Genomic DNA, 17,630 nt, shown 5'->3' with positions numbered 1-17,630 from the left:
ATATATATATATATATATAATATACTTGCATTTATAAATAATCAATATAATGCATTTAATGTACTATGTATTCCATAATGCATAAGATAAACACAAAATACTCCAAAGTTATTTTCTGATATGATATATTAGTCATTTGTCTTTTTAAATTTCCTATATATTTATTTATGTTCTTATAAATTTTTTATGTACTCGTATGTCGTATTGACATCACACATCAGTACATCATTATAAATATAAAAAATATTAATTCTTATAATGATTGAAATCTGCAATTTTATTTTATTTTTTTTTAAATGTGTATCTTTGACATAATATTTTTTACTCTTTAAAGATATTAGATATAATTTAAGATAATCATCATTAGCAAACAATAGAACAGAAAAATAAAATATATGTTATATACTATAATATGTTATATACTAATATGTTATATACTAGTACAAAATGCTGTAACAAAATACAAATGTAAAGATGATTCTTAAACGTGATCATTTCTAGATCTGATATAAATTTATTTTGTAATTGCGATGTTTTTTTCTTTGTCGAAGGAACAAATTTAAAAGCTCAAAAAATGAAGAAATTTGGAAGCTAGAAATGAATAAATATGTGTTTCCTACCCCGTATACGATTTTTATATTTTTATATATATAATTTTTATATGGGTAAAGGAACAATTATTTATCATAGAATGAAAACTTATATTATAAACTTTGAGCTTTACAAATACACAAATGTTAATTTCAAGTACAAAGGTACATGAATTTGTACATAGTTGCGTTTATTTTTTTATACTTAACATTCATTGTAAAACATTTTCGATATATCAATTATACATTATAAGACTTTGATTATTTAATAGAAGCAAGTAATTTTAACAAAACTTGGTATATTATTTATTTAATTCTTCCCTCTTCAAGTACACTTATAGTCACAAATAGATAATCTACTCAACATACAGAATATAATACTTTTCTGAAACATATATATGTGTATATATATATATATATATATATATATATATATATGTGTGTGTATAAATTTGTAAATTTATCTTTAAAGTAAACATTTAGTTCATATAAGTCATTTCTTATTCTTTTTCATTAACATTTAAAATGGAACAAGAGAATTTGTACAATAAATGATTTATACACGTTTCTTTATAGCATAAATAAACGAACATTTATGCTACTATAATACATCAAAACACTAGATTTGTTAGTATAATTACATATCATTAAAAATTCTCTAATAATTTTGGTAAATCGAGATTATATAAACATGTCAAATAAAGATAACATACATCACATTTATGACTGCCTCACAAGACAGCATATAATGTATAATCTTTCTTATAACCATAAATATTGATATCTTCCACGTCTTTTTAGTAATCTTACATACTGTTATTCTTTTATCTGAATATGTATATTGTATACATATATAATGGCACATATACACACAGATCTTTTTTTTTATATACTAGTATATATAAAAAACAGCCTAAATATATAAATTATATATAATATACATATAATAAGTTAGAAAAGATGTGTCATATCGTTTACACGTTTACAAATGTGTGAGCTGCTGTTAAATATGTTATTAACATAATATTCGTTTAATTATTCGGTATATTGTTTCTACGTTTAAAAGATTAGAAAAGTACATATATTCAACATATAGATATCCATCGATTGTGAGTTATATCAATTGCAAAATGCCCTGTATGCAAATACACGATGTAACTTAATATGTAGGATATGCTTCAGGGATAGATGCAACGCATGAAGGATGATAATTCCTGTGAAGTATGTCCCACATATATTAAGTTGTTATAAGATGTTAATACCGGTTATCATGCTGTAACTATTTCATACAGTATAAATATCATACTCGTTAGATACAATATATTTTCACGTATATTTCTTTTTCTTGATTCAATAGGACTAGTCCTGATAGAGTTTTATCGACTTCAGTTTCTCAATATTATATGAGACTGACACAGACTTTTATCACATTCATTTTTTTTTTTTACGAAAAGGGAATTCCTTATATCACACCAATATATACTAAGGACATATCACGATCTGCGTAGCTCAAGTTTTTCTCTTTTTTTTTTCACATAAAATGTCCTCCCTTCGCAAATACTATGAAGATTAAAACTTATTTAAAATGCACCATAGATCAGACTATACGTGTTATTCGAAGCATTTAAATGCTGGGCTAAGTTAACGCTGGCCCCAGAGAGATATAGTAATCAATTAGATATTTTGTACCAAAAATCGAGATAGATATGCATGCGGGCTTTTTCTTACAGTGTGTGAATTGTTTCCTTACAATAAATCTAAGTGTGAAAAAGTATTACAAATGAAAAGTCGTTGTAACAAGAGAAATGAATGATGTTGGGTAATATTCGTTCTCTTTTTTGGATTATATATGAAGATAAATCATGATTATAAATAAAGATAACATATGGAGTCTGAGACTATGGATGCATTCTATTAGCAAATTAAAAGCGTGCATTACAATTATCTACTATATAAAAATCGCTATATTGGAACAAAATCGCTAGATGCACAGATATCACTTGGTAGCCTACGCTACGTGAAATAATCGTTAATACTAATATAGTCAGAATATTAGCTTGCGCTTTTAAACTAATCGACACAACCAACAATTCAACTGAAAGGAAAAAAGCCTCGACAACTATACTTTTTGATCAAGTAAAATATTCGAAAGAGACGGTTAAATGGAAGATTTACGAGGCCAGAGCAATCTTATTCCAATGAATGGACACCCGCATGGTTAATGTAAAATACCATAAATATAATAAACTATTGTGTGCGGCGTATATACGGTGCGCACGGTGCACACGGTATATACAATTTCGCTAATGAATCGTTTTGTACGAATTGTCGCAATTGTGGCAAAATTGGCATTTATACACGGAACATAAGCAAATAGTTTTGCTTCGCTTATAAAAAATATACTACTTTGTTTATTCTGTATAGCTTATATATCTTCTGGCTTATCATGGCAGATATCTCTCCTCCAGACATAAACAACTCCGCGAATTTTCTCAATAGTTTGTGTTTCATCTGATGTGTAATCTTTAGTTAAAAATCTACCCGGTACTTCAATCTATTGTATGTTTCTTTAAAAATAATTTTAATCTTGTTGGATAGTCTGTCATTACGCCAGTTGCTCCCAGATCAAAAGCCCTTTTGAATTCTTCATCTTTATTCAAGACCCAAAAATATACCTAGACAAACACATGAGCCGATGATATTACAACTCAATCGGACGATCAAACACACGTCAGTTGCAATTGTATATACTTACATGTATGCCTCGTGCTCTTAAATGATTAAATAAACACGGCCTCATTAATAGTACATTAATCGTACGTACTACCAACTTTTCCAGCGGTAAAAATGTTGGACTCGGACCACCTTGTCGTCTAGAAACAAAATACAGGAGACTACTTTTTTTTATCGCGTAATTCCATTGTAATTATAATAAAAATATAAAACATTTCAGTTATATTACCGCAAGTAGATTGAAGGCAAGAAAATTTCCAGATGTGTTTCCTTTAGGGGTACGAATGGCAACAAACCAGTATACATGAGAAGTATCAGCATCGTCACACGTTGCATTGAAAATAGTAAGTTTACATTTGGGTTCTAAAACAAAATTGAGAAAAAATGTAGAAAAATTAACAATTCACAAAGAACTCTTTGCAATTCTTATGGAAAATAGCTTTCGGCGAAATTGACTACAGCTTTGCTATTTTATAATTTATATATTATTCAACATTAACGTTACCACAATCTCTCTACAAATAAAAAAGCTTAATTTCTACAAATAGTCACAATTCATAAATGCATTTCATTAAACTTTTTCTGAAAAGTGATGAAATTACGTAACATAAATTGACGTATGTATGATAGCAGTTTTATATTAATAAATATGGAATTAAATTCTCGCTCTGATAACATGTAATCTGATAAGAATGACTTATCATTATACACTCATTAATTGTGACGATAAATACAAACCGAATCTATCTGATATGCCGCTGGGTGATTATTACTTGCAGAATCTCGTTCCTGGTGATGCAATATAAATTACAAATAAAATTTCGTACTTGCCTGGTTATTATTTCTTACGTAAATCTTACGTAAACGTTCCAGAAACATGCAGAAAAATAGTGGCATTTTTTCAATGGAAGCATGTTTCAAATCATTCGAGCTTGATTCTATCCTTTCACTTCCGGTAAAAATGAGGGCAGGGGAGAACGATCGGTACGATTTTTCCAATTAAAATGAAAAACATGTCCTCAATTTGTAATTCGTTTTTTTTATAAATATAAATATATTTTATCTTATTTGCAAACATGCAAAAAAATATTTATGAACTAAGGACGTGTTTGTAATTTTAATTAGAAAAATTTTGCCAATACTTCTTGCTTTCATTTTATTGGAGGTGAAAGAAGGGAATCGAAGTCATTAAATTATTTAAAACGTGCTCTTATTGAAAAAGTCACTATTTTTTTCTATTCTCATGTTTCTGGGACGTTTGACCTATATAAAAAATAATAATCAGATATATTTTTTGTAAATTTGACTTGTCTTGTAAAAATCTACAATTTATTTGTAGAGATTGTAGCAATATCAACTTTTAATTAGCATCAAATAAAAAAGCAAAGTTGCAGCCTCAATTTTGCCGAAAGCTATTTTCCATAAAAATATGCATAGTCCTTTATATACGGTTTTTCACAAATGCTGACAGTAAATATCAGCATTTATGATAGCACAAAAAAATCTTAACATAGACAATAAAGTTAAAAAATTGTTATAACAACTGTTGCTACTTTTTATAAAATATTATTTCAATACTTTTAAAATGTATCTATTAATTTGCTCTTTATAGAAGCTTAGATATTAAGCAAATTAACATACCATTTTGTAACATTTCTGTGTGACTTCGTCACTGAAGTTTCCCCAAACTGTATATTCCTCTCTATTGTATTCTTTTATAAGATCAGAAACTTTCGATATAAGCCGATCGTTGTTGATCTTAATGTCAATGTTAATGGGGATGTTGGGGAATGCCTCGAAGACCTCTCTTAATAGTGCAAATCGTCGATCCTCTTCCGTCGCCGAACCGATATACTCCACATCTGTTCAACTATAACTCTTAAATAATTTTGTTCGTGAATGCAGCTCGTTTCTTAAAATAATAAATAGCAATACCTGGGTCAAAATCAATTGGTAAACATTGCTTTAAGAGCGGTAGATCCTTGTAATCCAATTCGGAAATATTCTTATCTATACCGGTACTACGCAAGAGATTCTGATCGTGAGAGACTACTACTTCGTCATCTCTTGTAAGATGACAATCTAATTCCAACATTTGCGTTCCAATAGCCACTGCTCTGCAATCGTAAAGAAAATTGACTTCACTCGCGTGTACAATTGATAAAATATGATATCGACATTATTTAACTCTATTTGTAATAACAAAAATTAATCAGTATGAACAAATAACTAACAAGATGGTCAAGAGAATATTTTACTCTAATGAAAAAGAGCTAATAATAATTAATTTGTGAGAATTATGATTTAAATATATTGTAATTAACTACATTTGTTATTAAATATATTTAGTTGAAAAATTTTTTTCATTATAAATTTTGATATAAATTAGAACTAATATTATTTGGAGCTACTTTTCTTACTTGTGCATAAATAAATAAATTGTGTAACAACATTAGAAATTAATAGCTTATAATTTCTGAATTATTACTCCAAAATATAAAGAAATTTAAATAGATTTTTATTTTATGGTAATATATACTACATAATTTTTTATGTAATTAAAAACAGATATTTTATAAGGATTTGAAATACCAATGTAAAAATAAAACTATGAAAATTTATATAGGAAAAAGAAATTAATTTCTCTGATTCTTTGATTTCTCTCTACTGTATTATTACTTTCAGGAAAGTATCTGACGTGAAATCACATGTAAACGTTTATACTTCATGCTGCCACGTAATTTATGGTGATTAAATGTCACAACGATTGACATTTGACACATGACATTACAGATGACATAATGCCTTTTTCGCAGTCTCGGGCGAGGGAGTTCCTGGGGGTAAACAATACTTGCACTAACCGTTTGAATGCGCACATTGTATTTTCGTAGCTCTCGCCGGCACCTGGAAAACGAGATTCACATGCGGGTGAGGATTAATTAAGACTTCGCGAATCCGTGTATGGTAAATAAAAGAGGGAGGGACGCGAACGACGACTCACCGCCCCGGTGGCTGATGTGCTGGCACAAAAACTTCACCTTCTTCTTCCTGTGCAGCAGAGTGGGATACTTGAATAGTATCATCGAGGTCAGCATGTAGCCGCCGATCAGCGTGTACAGCAACATCTTTTCACTTTTTTCCCTCGGTACCCTTATCCTCTCTGTGACTCACGCCGCGAATACACTTATCCGCCGTCGAACATAACGACGCGCTCGACGTGTGTGGCGTGGCAAGACGACGGACGCAAATAAACGGAGGGAGCGGAGCAGACGACAGCGCAAGTGTGCGAACCGCCCGCCAGCCCTGAATCACGCGCACTCGAGAGCGGCGTGCCACGCGAGCGAGCGCGCCGTCTCGTTTTTCCCGCGCGCCGCGCGCTCGGCCAATCGAGTGACAGCTGTCAGCGGGTAGAATGCCAGGAGCGTTTCCTTCCCGAGGGACTTCGACTATAGGGCTCCGATCAATTCAAGAGCGATTTCGACCAATCTCCGATTAATTTAATCGTTGATTAATTAGAATTATAGGCAGAATCGCTTGAAGTAAAATTTCGAAATATAATATGTTGTCCTCTTTTTTTTCACGTTAAACAAAAAATTAACAATACTACTTTTTACATATGTTAACGAAAATATTTTGCTTGACAAACTGAAGGGTATTACTTGATAAATTAACCACCGAAAGTAAATCGAAATTTAATTTAACTTTGATTAAATTAATTCTAATTCTCTACCCGCAGATTCGTTTACAGCAAAATTTTAATTATATATATGCAACTGTATACAATAATTTTTTAAATCCAGTTTTCCTTCCATCTGTCAAGCGAAGCAAAAATTAATTCTGTCAACTGAATATCATGAAGTACTTAATAAAATTATAATATTTAAACGATTAAATTAATCAGAAAAATTTGCTCGAAGTCAACTCATAGAGAGAGAGAGAGAGAGAGAGAGAGAGAGAGAGAGATTATATAATTTTATTTTCGAAAAGCAACGATTTGGAAAGGTGTTAATTAAAGAATTAATAATTAAAATTTTTTAAATAAAAATTTAAATTACTTTTGTTTTAAACGTACTTTTTTCTGCATCTTATCACATCGGAAATTAATTTCAACTATAATATAATTACGGATAGTTATCTAAAATTATTTTTTTGCATTTTACATTCTTCCATTAATGCTAATTTTTATTTAGATAATTATTTTCTTTGTGCTCGACCAGTTACGAATTGCAAATTGAATTAACGCGAACGTAATTAATAATAATCACATCTCCCGTATTTTTTCATCGTGTAAACACAAACGTTTATGTATTTGTCATTTCAAGCGCACATTTCTATTTCCCCTCCGATTGGCTTTTACTTGTTCCGATACCGTTACTTGCTCGATCCGTAACATTTCGGAAAGTTTAAAGAATTTCGCACATATCTCCGTGTGGAAATCAGGCATAAATATTATCCCGCCGGACGCGCCGCAGTCTGATCTACATTCTACACATCTCTCTATACGTAACGACGCGCTCGGCGAGCCGCACCGAATGCACCTGGCAGACGATTCCGAAAGTTATTCCGGAAAAATGCCTTCCTACTGCCAGCGTCCCTCGCACGGTTGACCTGACGCGATGTCCGACTCGAACTCGCCCAAAACTGACACGAGTAGCTCCAGCCTCCTGCGGCGATTCCGTTTTCAAAAAAAACAAACGAAGACCATGAACATGTGTAAGAACCCGTTGTATCTTTTTACCATTGTCTGATTGCCCCGTCCAATCGATGTAATTGGCGTGCATATATCCTTGACAGTCGCATTCGCTTCTCCACCGTTTTTCGCCAACGGTACTCCGGCAGCGTTTTCGCGAATATTTCCAACTGAGCGATTCAACAACATCGAGATTAATTTTGATTTTTAAACAATTTCCCTTGCACATTTACGCACGCTGGTAAAGTAAAATATTTAAACTCTATATAAACAAATAACAAATTTTTAATACCGCGATCAGTGATATTTAATTTTACTAATTGTTGTCTAATCTTAGCTGTCGACTCAAGCGAGTAAAGTTGCTGTGGGCCGATATTCGTAATCCGTTTTTATTTTAATCGAGTAATGCCTTGAGGTGCTACGATTTCGTGATTGACTTATGACTATAATCTTAAAATTGTATTTGAGATGATCTCAAATATAAGAACCGACTATGAATAATCGGCCTGACGTGTACCAGTTTTTTTTTCTAATTTCAGCGGACGAGGACAGTAACTTGGTAAGTTCTGACGCTCAAGTTCGCCGTAAGCCCGTGAATCGTATTGAGGACAGTGACAGCGATATTGGTAGTCCAACTAATAATTGTAAGCCAAGTTCGGACTGTAACGCCAAAGGTAAAGAGAATAAGTTAAAGTACCTGACAACTTTGTATCCACAGAACGATGTAATAGTAAGTATTTTCAGATTTTCTAAGTATTTTTTTCTCAGTCATAAAAATTTAATTACTATAATTATCACTTTATTTTTATTTTTGACTAGAAATAGATGAATCTGTTCTAATTATCTTCAATACTCGAGATAAAATTGCTTAACTATCATGTTTTTTTTATTTTACTTTTTATTTATTAATTTAAATCTTTGCCTTGCTTAAGATGATTTACAGGCTTCTGGCTTACAGTTTATAATTTGTATTTTACATATGTACGTTTCCATCTTATCACAGTAAACGAACAGTAACATAACATGAATATTAAAATTTCATACTCAATAATATAATTGTTACGTAACGTATGACATTATATTAAATTCACATTATCGAGTCTGATATTTTAAGATTGATGTTATGCTACTGTTACTTAGTGTTTACTGGGTATCTGTATCTCTAATATCATATTTGTGATACATAATATAAAATATAAATAAGATATAATTTTATATAAAATTTATACAAGTCAGAAAACAAAACTTAATTATAACCTGTATTGGCTAATTAAGGGAAAAACTGAATTACTCCACATATATTGTGACATATACATGATAACAGCAAACAATTATATGGATCACATTTTTTTTAGCATATACAGGAAGTACTTAGAAGTACCAATTGGAATGTCGAGGAGGCGGAGGAGGCGCTTAAAAAAAATAGGAAAAGAAATTTGGAGGATCCAGTGAAGAAAACTAGCAAAAAGAAAAGAAGAAAATTAAATGTAGACGAGGAAGTAGACATTGATTCAGATGAGGGCGATTATAAAGATAAAGTATTTAATAGGTACACAACGATTGCAACGATTTGTACTCGCAATTAAATATATATTACGATCGCGATATAAACGCATTATTGTTTTACAGTGATGAGGATTCGGATATAGAGATATCCAATGAGCTCACAGGTGATAAAAAGGCAGTTTTAGAATTTATGCGGACTGCCCTACCTTCGGAACTGCTTTTGATGTCTCAATGCTCTCAAAAAAGAGCCTCCGCGATTATACAGGCAAGACCGTTTGAAGATTGGAGAGACTTGGTGAATAAATTTCAAAATATAAAATACTTAGACACCGAATTATTGAATGCAGCTCAGGTAAATTTGAAAGAATTAATATATATACAATTAATAATATTTTGTCTTCGACTAAACTGCTAGAATTCAAATTGATTTTCATTGAACTTAAAAGATTTTCAATAACAAAGTATATATAATTATGATTAATTCTACTTTTAATATGCATAAAGGTATTACTATCTACACGGCATGTGGTGGAACTTCTCATGAAAAAATGCCTTCGCTTGTCGACTAACATGGAAAAAGCTGTGGCTGCTGGTGCATCGACCATAACAGAGCAGCCAAAGACGTTATCGTCAAATTTGACACTGGCTCCGTATCAAATGGTTGGCCTAAACTGGCTTGCTGTAATGCATGCACAGAACGTAAATGGTATACTAGCCGACGAAATGGGTTTAGGAAAAACGGTGCAGGTGATAGCATTTCTCACATATCTGAAGGAAGCTGGTCTTCTCGACGAAAAGGATGGGCCTCATTTAATTGTCGTTCCCAGTTCGACTATGGGTAATATATTTTGCGTCTTCAGATTTACACTAATTGCCACGCAAAGGTCTTTATAATTATGTGCGAAAATCTTTCTCTGGTACAGAAAATTGGATGGACGAGCTAGAAAGATGGTCACCCGGCTTGAAAGTCGTTCAGTATTACGGCTCTCAGGACGAACGAAAAGAGATGCGAATGGGTTGGCGAAACGGCGACCTCGACGATGTCGATGTTTTGTTAACTACGTATAATTTAATCTGTAGCACTCCAGAGGAGCGTAGACTGTTTCGCGTTATGCCGTTGAATTATGTAATTTTCGATGAAGCTCACATGCTTAAGAATATGAGCAGCGTTAGATACGAAAATCTTGTCAGGATTAGTGTATGTATTAATATATATGTATGAAAATATGTGAGAAGGTTGCTTTCTTGTAACAAAATCTCGAAATCTGTTTTTCAAGGCTAAACGTCGAATTCTATTGACTGGCACACCTCTACAAAATAATTTATTGGAATTGATATCTTTATTAATATTCGTAATGCCTTCGTTGTTTGCTGGAAAACAAGCCGACTTAAAAAGCTTATTCTCCAAAAATAATGTGAGTATATATAAATATATATATATAAATTGTTGCATATTTATTTATAATTTATATACTCTGAATAAATTTTGCAGAAACTACCAGATAAGAAAAACGGAGAGCAGCCGTTATTCGAAAGAGAGCAAGTTAAAAATGCAAAGGAAATTATGCGGCCGTTCTTTCTTCGACGACTTAAAGTTGAAGTTTTACGCGACCTGCCCTACAAGAAAGACGAAATAATACGATGCGCATTAATCGAAAAGCAGCGAAATATGTACGATAGATTAGTCGCACAATTTTCAGCAGAGGCCAGCGAAATTACGGATGTTAACGGTACCGGCATGATGATGCAGTTGAGAAAACTCGCCAATCATCCTCTTCTCGTTCGCGATTATTACGACGAGAAAAAACTGCGGGTATGTACACAATACAACTTTTTTTTTATATCACTTTCCCTTTTTGTACACTTAATCATCACCTGCTTTATCGATGCATCATTAGACTATAGCGAGTAGACTGGCGAAAGAGCCAGGTTACAAACAGAAGAATCCGGAGTACGTCTTTGAAGAGCTGATATGGGCGTCTGATTATCAGATAAATCAATTAACCCGTGTATACAAAAGCATAGCCGGATTCGGCTTGCCCCAGGAACTTATTCCTCAGGCTGGCAAATTAAAGGAACTCGACAAGTTGCTACCACAATTGAAAACGGACGGTCATAGGGTGCTCATATTTAGCCAGTTTACTATGGTGCTAGACGTGCTCGAAGAATATTTAGCTATAAGGGGACAGACATTTTTAAGGTTTGTAACTAATTATCGCTGTGGCTTGCGTGCTACCTCAGGTCAATTTTAATGAATTAATTAATATTCAATTTAGGCTAGACGGCAGTACACCTGTGACCGAGAGGCAGTCTCTTATAAATCAGTATACACAAGATCCAAGTATATTCATCTTTTTATTATCAACAAGAGCCGGAGGTTTGGGGATCAACTTAACTGCCGCCGATACGGTTATAATACATGACATAGATTTCAATCCCTACAATGACAAACAAGCAGAAGACCGATGCCACCGTGTGGGGCAAACGAAGTACGTACCACCACAAGATTACACAAGTGTATTTTTAAATTAAGATAAAACATGCGTTTTTTTTTAAATCCATCATTTGTTAAAATGAATATATTCAAAATGCTAAAATTCTCTTGCAGACCTGTCTCTATAATAAGATTACTAAGCGAAGGCACAATAGAGGAAGGCATGTACGAGATAGCGCAAGAAAAATTGCATCTCGAACAACAAATTACTGGAGGTGGAGGTGAGGTACACGATGTTTTATCTTGTAATCGTAAAAAAAAAAAATAACAAAATGCATTTTGCTTGCAGAAAATGAAAATGCGGATAAGAAGTCCGTTATAAAATTATTAAAGATGACTATAAGCCAGGATGTTCACAATAAATCCCTGTCATCGAAAAATTCCAATAAAGAAAACGACGCAATAGGAAATGATGAAAATTTGTAACTAAGGGATTCGGTTCCCATTTTTAATAATCATGATTTTGATATATTCCAATTTATCTGTACTGTACTGATCGTCATAAACACACGAGGGATAAAAGCATCAATGTATTTTGTAAAATGTAAAGGGTCACGTTTTTAACTTTCAATCAACGATTTCAATAGAAATATACATCACAATTTGTAGACCTTCTATTTATAATGTGCGCTGTGGAATATTTCCTTTTTTATTATTTTGTATGTCTCAATATTAAATCATTCCTTTATTTATCTATGCAATATGCATTTCATTTTATTTTATATAGCATGCCTCGCATGCTTCTATTTATAACACATTTTTCAAGATATTAAAATATATCTCAAAACATTAATAGTATAACGTCGAATAAACGAAGAAAGAAAAAGGAATACGTAATATGTGCTTAAAAGATATGATTTTCTCTACAATAAGCAAGAATTATTGAATTGCCTTTTTAAATTTTAATATAAAAATTGTAAGTAATGTATAATTAGCGTCATAATTTTTTCATTTTTTTCACGTCATTTGATTACAAAAGAAAAGAAGTTGTAGAATATTTGCGTAATAAATATGGCACAGCTTTGTGAAAAATATAAGTATTTTACACATATATAACCACGATCAATTTATACAAACATTAATAAACACCGTTATCTTTTTTTAGTTAGAAGATATTTGAAAAAAATTTTTATTATATATTACAATCCTCAGGATATACTTTGGCTCATCAAAAGTTCTGACATTCCATCCTTAATAATCTTTAAGCTTTCTAAATCGGCGTTTATTGTCGAAATAAGCTGCGCCATGCCCTGCTGCTCCATACTTAGGTACTGAAATGATAGAAAATATAATGATTGCACATAATATACTCAATAAGAATTTCAATTAGAGTAAAAATGTGAAGAATATTTTCTCACCGTTTTAATATCGTCCTGTGCTATGGGATCCATGGTATACCTCTCTTGGTTTTGAATATCGATATGTCTCCTCATTCTGAGTTGAGAAAGCATTTCGCTAATTCTACCTTTATATTGCGTTGGAGCACTGATTTGCGAATGCATCGCTTCGAATCTGCGTGTCAGAACTTCTTCCTCCGGCTGCAAGGATAATCCAACCTTTCGCGTAATCTCCTGCCGTACCAGCACCTTTAAAAATAGAATTGATATCAATGGAAATATCACCAATTAATTAAAATTAATGAGAAATAATTAGTCGCTTGTAATACCTGCAGAACCCTGTGCTGAAGTTCCAATAATGTACGCCTATGTTCCTTAAGTCGGGCCTGCGTGGCCGTGTGCTGCCTCTGCAAGCCTTGTATTTTCTCAGCCGCCATATCCAGAAACGCTCTATGTCTAGCAGTTTCCTCTTCTTGACACTTCAGCCTGTGCTTGACCTGCTGAAAGCCGACCATAGGAACTGGAATGTACAGCTCCGGATTGGGATTGTCTAGCTGCGCTTGCTTCCACAGTCTGGCGTCGATGGCGCAGGGTGGATTATCCAGGTACTCTTTCAGTTGCGACGGATCGAGCTTCACCAGCGGAAATATATCTTCCACTCCGTTCTGCACTAACTGCTGTTTTTGCATAACCTGCGACAGATACGCGACCAATTCGTTGGCAGGAATTCTTCTGTAAGAACCGGTGATTCCCTTTTCCGACACGTATATCGTCACTTGACTCTTGTTCTCCCCCGTCGACTTGACGTTATCAACGGTTACCGTCAGATTGGGCTTATTCCCCAGCAAACCATTGAGAAATACTACCAACTGTTGCTTTCCATCCTGCACATCCTTTTCTTTCTTACTGAAGCACAATACTACTAAACCATCGTTGTTGTCAGCATCAGGTATGCGACTGTATCCAATGGCTTTAAATCTGCATAACGAATTCTCCTGAGTGAAGTCTATGGGTGGGGCATTTACGGAATAATAAGCCTTTCCTGTACCCCACAACGCTTGAATGAGATTCCATCTGGCAATGGTATTATCTCGCTCGTCGTTATACAACTGACAATTGAACACAGCATTATAGAGAGCTTCTGACGCAGTATTTGTAGGTTGCTGTTGCTGTTGTTGTTGTTGCTGCTGCTGCTGCTGAGGCTGTGTCAGTCCAGTGCCAAATCCAGTAAATCCTGTCCCTGTGCACAAATATGTAGTATATTAATAAAAAGGGGAAAAATATTGCAATATCGGAAGCCTCAATCTACGTACAAAAACTTTCGCGTTACCTGTTCCAAATCCACCGAAACCAGTAGTCGTGGTAGCCGGCTTGTTTCCAAACGCGCCGAAACCTGTAGTTGTGCCGAAACCCGTTGAAGGAGTGCTTGCGAATCCGCCGAACAGGTTAGAGCCAGTCGTAGTGGTGGTCGTCCCAAAGCCACCGAAGCCTCCGAAACTCAACGTCGATGTCGTCGTCGCTGTCCCGAAACCGCCGAAGCCAGTTGTGGCAGCGGGAGCGCTGCCAAATGTCGAAGTTGTACCGAATCCAGTGGTCGTGGAGGAAGCGGGGGTACTACCGAAGGCCGGTGCCGAACCGAAGGCGCTGGTCGACGTGGTGCCGAACGTAGGTGCGGATCCAAAACCTGTGCTCGGCGCGCTACCAAAACCGGTGGCCGGCGGAGTACCGAATCCGGTGCCGGTACCAAATCCAGTAGTTTGCGTCGACGGCGAGCCGAACAGGCCCGGCGTTGAAGTGGTCGGTGTACTAAATCCGAACGAGGGTGTTCCGAATCCTGCAACTTAAAAATTTTTAACTAGTTAGCGCTTTCAACAAAAACAGCAAAACAAACACTTCTGTTAAATCCATTGGTGTAAGAAGACAACATGGTTAAATCAAGTCTGTGGCCTGCGTGAGTTTTTTTTGTTTAACATGAAGTTAGGTAAATTATGTCAATTAAAAAGTGTTTGCTATTATGACATTCTTCGTTGCTTATTTTACGAAAAAACAATTTTAAATGTGACGCTTATATTTTTTAATGTGATTACATATAGGAATATATATTGGAAGATACTGCATGGACACTTAACTGCCTTTAGATTACACTTAATCATTTGGAATAACTTATTGAGACTTTCGTATACAAAAATTAAAAATTCAATTATAAAAATATATATAAAATTTTTCTTAATATACGTCACATAATATAAAATACATAAAATAACAGAAGATGGCATTCCTAGGTCAACAGAATTATCTTCAGGTAATATTTAGCAACAGGAAGCTAAGCTATTTCGATTTTGGAAAAACTAACAATTGATAAGTCAGAAAATTAGAACAGAAAATTAGAATGTACATTGAAAAATTTTCTTTAACAGACCAATTTCCATGCACAATTGGCACACAATTCACTACAGACAGCTGCCACGCCTAACAGCGTTCTCCGTCATATTAAGTCAGTACATGATCTTTCCACTCAAATTGTAAACGAACTGGGTACTACAGACATAGCAATTGGGGTAACAATTGTTACAACAATTTGTATCCCCCTGACACAATTTACTTCAGCAATTTCAATTCAATTATCTTAACGCAGGATGCAACCGCGGAGATTATGATAACGACGCTTGGTAAAATCCCCAATGAAATGTATTATCTGGAGGATACGACGATTGGGAAAAAAATCGCACCTCACGGCGAGTCGCGAGCGATACTCGATCAAAACTACACCACCCTGGCCACCTCGATCGAGGCCGGCGAGTACCCGGAACGTTCGACAGTGCTGATCGCTTTGCTGACGACGCTCGTGTTCATATTATTCATGTGTTGCGTGACGGCGTGCATTATCGCGAGATCCAGGAGCAGGCGGCACGCCTTCCTCGCGAAAAGCGACGTCGAGTGCAGCCCGGATTGCAGGGGTGTTAACCAGCCCCTGCTGGACAAGGCCTCCGACACGACCACCAGAACCAGCTCGACGCGGAACTGAGGCGAGAGGAGCGCCCGAGGAGCGTCTCGACCATGTGATCGCTCCTCAACTTCACCCGGAACTCGACGAAGCGCCTCGCCGTGGAGTGGCCGTTCCTAACCTCAAAATTGTCACGCGCGAACTGTCGCGAGACACGAGTACCCACGTATGAAAGAAAAAAAGAAGCGGGACGCACAGTGAACGTCCGTATGATCGATGGAGAGAGCAGGAGAGAGGCAGAATCCTTGCGAGGGTGGAAAGAAAACGGAAAATAAGGAGGAAAGAGGCAAAAAAAAAAAGGACAAGTGCGGAAAGAGCAAGAAACTTGGCGATCCTGCGGTCGCAAAGGGGACGAAGGATGACTTACCAGGTTTGACTGGCGTCGCGGTGGACGCCGGCGTGGTGCCGAAAGCGAACGTGGGTGCGGGCGTCGACGGGGACGCTCCGAAGCCGCTACCGAACGACATGCCGACTCGGTCCCTGCACCGCGTACACCTGCCGTACGTACACACACGTCACTCGCGACTCGGGATAGTTCAGTTCCGGGACGACGACGACGACGACCCGCGTGTCCCGCGTCCGTCGCGAGGCGTGCGATCACGAGCGTGCGACGACAGGAACGAGCTGCAACATGGCCGTTGTTTGCTGCACGTGCGATAATAAGAAAAGAGGTTGGTTCCTCGCGGCTGCAACTCTCTGCACTCTTCGGTCACTCTTTCTCGTTCATCACCAACGGCCAAGTCGTACGCCCGTCTCGTTTTAAGTGCAGAAGGTACGCAGCGGGACGCAGCGATGAGGAACAGATCTGCGCACGGGCGGGAAATTCAGTGCGCAGAAACTCTGCGCGACGCGCGAAGTCTCTGGCTCTTTCGAACGCAGGCGCGTCACGTGCACGTCAAACGCATCGTCGTTGCATGTATGGAGATCACGTTTGTTCACTGTAATCACAGTGTAATCAGTAGGTACACTTCGTGTCGGTAACTTTCATCTTCCTTTCCAGCTCACATCCACCATGTTAAATCAAGGACCGAATTAAGAAATCAGAAAAGTTCCTCACAAGTAATAAAATAAGTAATAATATGGATTCGATACAGTAATCTGGGAAAAATGTTCCACATATGTATAATTATACATATAATTATATATATAATTATATGCAAAATATGTCCATATATGTTTCTTTCCTTTGTAAAATTATTCTTTAATACAAAATTGATAATAATAAGAAGGAAACATAAAAATTAATTAAAAGAATAATAGATCGGAAGAGCACACG

At 35.5% G+C, this 17,630-nt stretch overlaps 4 protein-coding genes across 7 annotated transcripts; 2 read left to right on the top strand and 2 right to left on the bottom strand.

Annotated features, from left to right (window-relative positions):
- Positions 1–1,142: 1,142 nt before the first annotated feature.
- LOC105456392 (glycerophosphodiester phosphodiesterase domain-containing protein 1-like) lies at positions 1,143–6,602 on the bottom strand. Of its 2 annotated transcripts, none has more exons than XM_011700366.1 (7): positions 6,325–6,602; positions 6,185–6,227; positions 5,259–5,440; positions 4,965–5,185; positions 3,553–3,686; positions 3,346–3,484; positions 1,143–3,265 (listed from the first exon to the last, which is right to left on the bottom strand). In XM_011700366.1, exons 1-7 carry the CDS (start codon positions 6,446–6,448, stop codon positions 3,140–3,142), a joined length of 969 nt encoding a protein of 322 aa, XP_011698668.1. In that variant the 5' UTR covers positions 6,449–6,602; the 3' UTR covers positions 1,143–3,139. The 2 variants fall into 2 exon arrangements, with proteins under 2 accessions (XP_011698668.1, XP_011698669.1); XM_011700367.1 differs by having other exon boundaries at positions 3,346–3,463; positions 6,325–6,601.
- Positions 6,603–7,672: 1,070 nt separating this feature from the next.
- LOC105456391 (SWI/SNF-related matrix-associated actin-dependent regulator of chromatin subfamily A containing DEAD/H box 1 homolog) lies at positions 7,673–12,709 on the top strand. Its single transcript, XM_011700365.1, has 12 exons — positions 7,673–8,036; positions 8,553–8,743; positions 9,369–9,562; positions 9,643–9,871; positions 10,024–10,357; positions 10,443–10,717; positions 10,797–10,934; positions 11,012–11,332; positions 11,418–11,719; positions 11,796–12,008; positions 12,128–12,234; positions 12,303–12,709. Exons 1-12 carry the CDS (start codon positions 7,940–7,942, stop codon positions 12,437–12,439), a joined length of 2,538 nt encoding a protein of 845 aa, XP_011698667.1. The 5' UTR covers positions 7,673–7,939; the 3' UTR covers positions 12,440–12,709.
- Positions 12,710–13,034: 325 nt separating this feature from the next.
- LOC105456389 (nucleoporin p54-like) lies at positions 13,035–17,128 on the bottom strand. Of its 3 annotated transcripts, none has more exons than XM_011700360.1 (5): positions 16,722–17,128; positions 14,681–15,190; positions 13,680–14,590; positions 13,372–13,599; positions 13,035–13,284 (listed from the first exon to the last, which is right to left on the bottom strand). In XM_011700360.1, the coding sequence occupies exons 1-5, from the start codon at positions 16,819–16,821 to the stop codon at positions 13,162–13,164; spliced, it is 1,872 nt and encodes a 623-aa protein (XP_011698662.1). In that variant the 5' UTR covers positions 16,822–17,128; the 3' UTR covers positions 13,035–13,161. The 3 variants fall into 3 exon arrangements, with proteins under 3 accessions (XP_011698662.1, XP_011698663.1, XP_011698664.1); XM_011700361.1 differs by having other exon boundaries at positions 14,681–15,184; XM_011700362.1 differs by lacking the exon at positions 16,722–17,128 and adding an exon at positions 15,770–15,794 and having other exon boundaries at positions 14,681–15,184.
- Positions 15,200–16,636, top strand: LOC105456390. Its single transcript, XM_011700364.1, has 3 exons — positions 15,200–15,652; positions 15,768–15,908; positions 15,986–16,636. The coding sequence occupies exons 1-3, from the start codon at positions 15,620–15,622 to the stop codon at positions 16,373–16,375; spliced, it is 564 nt and encodes a 187-aa protein (XP_011698666.1). The 5' UTR covers positions 15,200–15,619; the 3' UTR covers positions 16,376–16,636.
- Positions 17,129–17,630: the final 502 nt, after the last annotated feature.

This window comes from Wasmannia auropunctata, unplaced genomic scaffold (assembly GCF_000956235.1).
Source record: "Wasmannia auropunctata unplaced genomic scaffold, wasmannia.A_1.0 LD335690.1, whole genome shotgun sequence".
In the NCBI taxonomy this organism is placed as follows: Eukaryota; Metazoa; Arthropoda; class Insecta; order Hymenoptera; family Formicidae; genus Wasmannia; species Wasmannia auropunctata.
Note: the sequence above shows the minus strand (reverse complement) of the source record. Positions and strands in the feature narration are given on the sequence as shown.

Coding starts and splice junctions, on each gene's coding strand:
- LOC105456390 (XM_011700364.1), top strand. CDS start 15,620: ATGGCATTCCTAGGTCAACAGAATTATCTTCAG. Junction 15,653..15,767: donor GTCAACAGAATTATCTTCAG/GTAATATTTAGC, acceptor TTTCTTTAACAG/ACCAATTTCCATGCACAATT. Junction 15,909..15,985: donor CTACAGACATAGCAATTGGG/GTAACAATTGTT, acceptor ATCTTAACGCAG/GATGCAACCGCGGAGATTAT.
- LOC105456389 (XM_011700360.1), bottom strand. CDS start 16,821: ATGTCGTTCGGTAGCGGCTTCGGAGCGTCCCCGTCGACGCCCGCACCC. Junction 13,600..13,679: donor TTCAGCACAGGGTTCTGCAG/GTATTACAAGCG, acceptor CTATTTTTAAAG/GTGCTGGTACGGCAGGAGAT. Junction 13,285..13,371: donor CACAGGACGATATTAAAACG/GTGAGAAAATAT, acceptor CTATCATTTCAG/TACCTAAGTATGGAGCAGCA.
- LOC105456392 (XM_011700366.1), bottom strand. CDS start 6,448: ATGTTGCTGTACACGCTGATCGGCGGCTACATGCTGACCTCGATGATA. Junction 3,485..3,552: donor TTGCCTTCAATCTACTTGCG/GTAATATAACTG, acceptor AAAAAAAAGTAG/TCTCCTGTATTTTGTTTCTA. Junction 3,266..3,345: donor TAAGAGCACGAGGCATACAT/GTAAGTATATAC, acceptor GTGTTTGTCTAG/GTATATTTTTGGGTCTTGAA.
- LOC105456391 (XM_011700365.1), top strand. CDS start 7,940: ATGTCCGACTCGAACTCGCCCAAAACTGACACGAGTAGCTCCAGCCTC. Junction 9,563..9,642: donor AAAGATAAAGTATTTAATAG/GTACACAACGAT, acceptor ATTGTTTTACAG/TGATGAGGATTCGGATATAG. Junction 10,718..10,796: donor AAAATCTTGTCAGGATTAGT/GTATGTATTAAT, acceptor CTGTTTTTCAAG/GCTAAACGTCGAATTCTATT.